General features: G+C 36.9%; 1 protein-coding gene across 1 annotated transcript in view; it reads right to left on the reverse strand.

Moving 5' to 3' along the window:
• The window catches only part of LOC106107757 (innexin inx7-like), a 4,904-nt gene extending 2,115 nt beyond the window's left edge, over positions 1–2,789 (reverse strand). Inside the window, exons 1-4 of the mRNA XM_013288758.1 lie at positions 2,717–2,789; positions 1,764–2,048; positions 1,083–1,260; positions 356–503 (exon numbers count right to left, since the gene is read on the reverse strand). Of these exons, the coding sequence (XP_013144212.1) occupies positions 356–503; positions 1,083–1,260; positions 1,764–2,003 (566 nt within the window). The 5' untranslated portion in view covers positions 2,004–2,048; positions 2,717–2,789. The remainder of the gene's footprint in view (positions 1–355; positions 504–1,082; positions 1,261–1,763; positions 2,049–2,716) is intronic.
• Positions 2,790–2,812: the final 23 nt, after the last annotated feature.

Raw genomic sequence — 2,812 nt, forward strand, 5'->3', positions numbered from 1 at the left:
TGACAACCTCCATAGTCACCAGCCATGTCGACCATGTCCGAGTCACGCGTAACCTAAATTCATGAATCTTACTAATACTCGTATTATAAATGTGAAAGTTTAGATGGCTGGATGTTTGTTAGAGTTTGTAGCCTAAACGGCTGAACGGATTTCGATGAAATTTGTCATGGATGTAGAGGATAGTCTGGAAGAACACATAGGGTATTCACTTTTGTTTTTTTCAATACCACGCGGATGGAATCGCGGGTGAAAGCTAGTTGTAAATATTGATAAAAATTTCTGTAGTGCTGTCGCAATTTAATAATAAATACTGCTTCTGTCTATTTATGAAAATCTAGTTTAAGATCTAACTTACCTCATTAAGATATCTTTCCGGATAAGATTGATCTGGTTGTCAATGGTGGTGCGCGAAGGCACGGTGGTTGCGCCGACCTTCATGTCCTCGGCATGCAGCGCCAGCCCTGCGTACTGTAGTCCGTCCACCAACGCTTTTACACGACCGCCTACAATACATTGTACAAATAAAAAACACAGAAGAATTAATAACCTCCTTCTATTAGGAAGTCAAAAAAAATTATTGCGAACTTCGATCCTGTCGTAGAGAATTTTATGGTCATCGATTCAAAAATTTTACATATAAAAATACTTTTACAGGAACGGGACATCTTTTGATAATAGGGCCATCCCTGGAAACCTTCGTATGTAGTAGCAACGGATAATTGGTTCATATCAGATCACCCGCTATCAGCCACTCGAATTATTTGCCTTGTTTAAGTGCGATGTTATTGAATACTTTTGTCATTATTGTAATAAAATTATATTTACATTGTCAATATTATTTAAAAGTCATAAAAACTACTTCAGCTGGTTCTAGCTACTATTTTAAAACTTTGAAACATCAAATTGTATTATAGCTTATCTATAGAATCTTAGCTATCTATTCAAACCTTCCCCTGTTTAATTCAAAGACAATAGAAAAACTATTCTCACGTCTATGGTTTTACGTTTACTTTCCCTTTCACTTTTTCCATCCATTACTGGTTTATATTCTAAATTTCTTTCATAAAAATCGTCTACTCTACCTTCCTTTTTCTTCCATATGTAATGCGGCATATAGAAGCATATAGACTGTATGAAGAGGACGAATGGCACCCATTGGTAGTACGTGTGGTGCAGAGTCCTGTCCGTCTCCATCATGGGCCCTACACCCGGGTGCGGCAAGAAGCCGTGCTGCAGCAGGCTCTCGTTGTAATGTCGAACCTGATAACATCATAATCTCAGCAACATCTAAACATTGTGATGTAACAAATTCAACGATAGGTAACCAACCTTCATTAGGCCAGCGTGGTCGACTAAGGTCTAATGTTCCTACCACGATTGGGTTGTTTTAGCTGACTGACATGTTCAGTCCGCCCGTGAACATGGCGCATGCAACTGTGCCGAAATATCGGGAGCTAAAACAACCCAATTGTGGTAAGAAACCCGTATCTTACGAGCATTATATTTTTAAAAACCACGACAGTTTAAAGTTATATATGACTAAGGTCTATTCTTCCATAACTTCCCTCGACGTCGAGCTCAGTGATGATACCTTACCTAACGACACACGCATAATCTTACAGATAGACAATCAGCAAGTTAATCTCAAGATACTTGAAGACGTGAAATTTTAAGATAAGCGTATTTGATCTACCGATTCCTTTTATAGAAGTGAGTAAACCATTAAAGGATTCGGAGATTGGTAGAAGTGTTTCAAAACTTACGATAGTAAACGTAGCCATAAAGAAGCAGTAAGTCTGAATAACATGATCAGGTACGCCCTGATCTGAGATACACTTGATATGCTCCCCGAAGTACTCTCTCGCGCAGACGAGGATAACGAAAGCCAGGAGAAGGGTAACCGTCGCTTTGTAGTGCATCTTGAAGACTATATTCTCTATGTTTGGTTTGGAGAAGTTAAACCGCATCCGCGGCGTCAACGTGGTGAGCGTCGCCGCCAACATCCTCGCTTTTTATTTTCTTTTGTTTAGAAATGTATGAGGAGGTGTCTGAAAAAGAATTTAATAGATTAACTACACTATAAGTACGGCCCTATAGATTTTTGATAATAAATCTATACTAAGGAAGATGAGTTGCTAGGTTCAGAATAAAGACTATTAAATGTTAGAAACCAGTTCGAATCCATCTGACCATGTCTTTAATAGATAACAAACGAATTAAATGTAAATATAACGAACTGGTAACAATGACTGAGTAGGTAACTGCAGTGGAACGGGTCGAATTACGGTATAAATAATGCACAAAGAAATAAAATACTTTATCAAACTATCATAGATCTTAAAAACAACGCCATCTAGTGATTTACACGATAAACGATTATCTGAAAAACGAACTCCTAAAACACCATAACATGACCTACTTTCTTTATCAAAACATGATGAAAAATTATTTAAAAGTATACATTGTCGAAAACTTTTTATATATCGATTTACTTCAGTTATTTCAAAAATCGTTCTAAAGTATTCCAAAACGCATAACTCCATATTTCACAAAAGAAAAGGAAACCATATAAAGTCGGACAGATATTTTCAGTCATGAAAAATGAATTCAGATTAATAAGACCACATGAAATAGTACAGATCCAAGAAAAGAAATCAATGCAGTAAATTCTCCAAAAGGAAAGTATTTGCACTAAATTAATCCATGCATTATCACCTGTTTCACTGTTATCAAATTCTGTTATAATTAAAAAATTAAACAAAACACACGCGCGCTGCCGCTGCCTCTACAACTGAATATGTCGGCTATCAGT

This window comes from Papilio polytes, unplaced genomic scaffold (genome assembly GCF_000836215.1).
Source record: "Papilio polytes unplaced genomic scaffold, Ppol_1.0 DF821845.1, whole genome shotgun sequence".
NCBI classification, from domain to species: Eukaryota; Metazoa; Arthropoda; class Insecta; order Lepidoptera; family Papilionidae; genus Papilio; species Papilio polytes.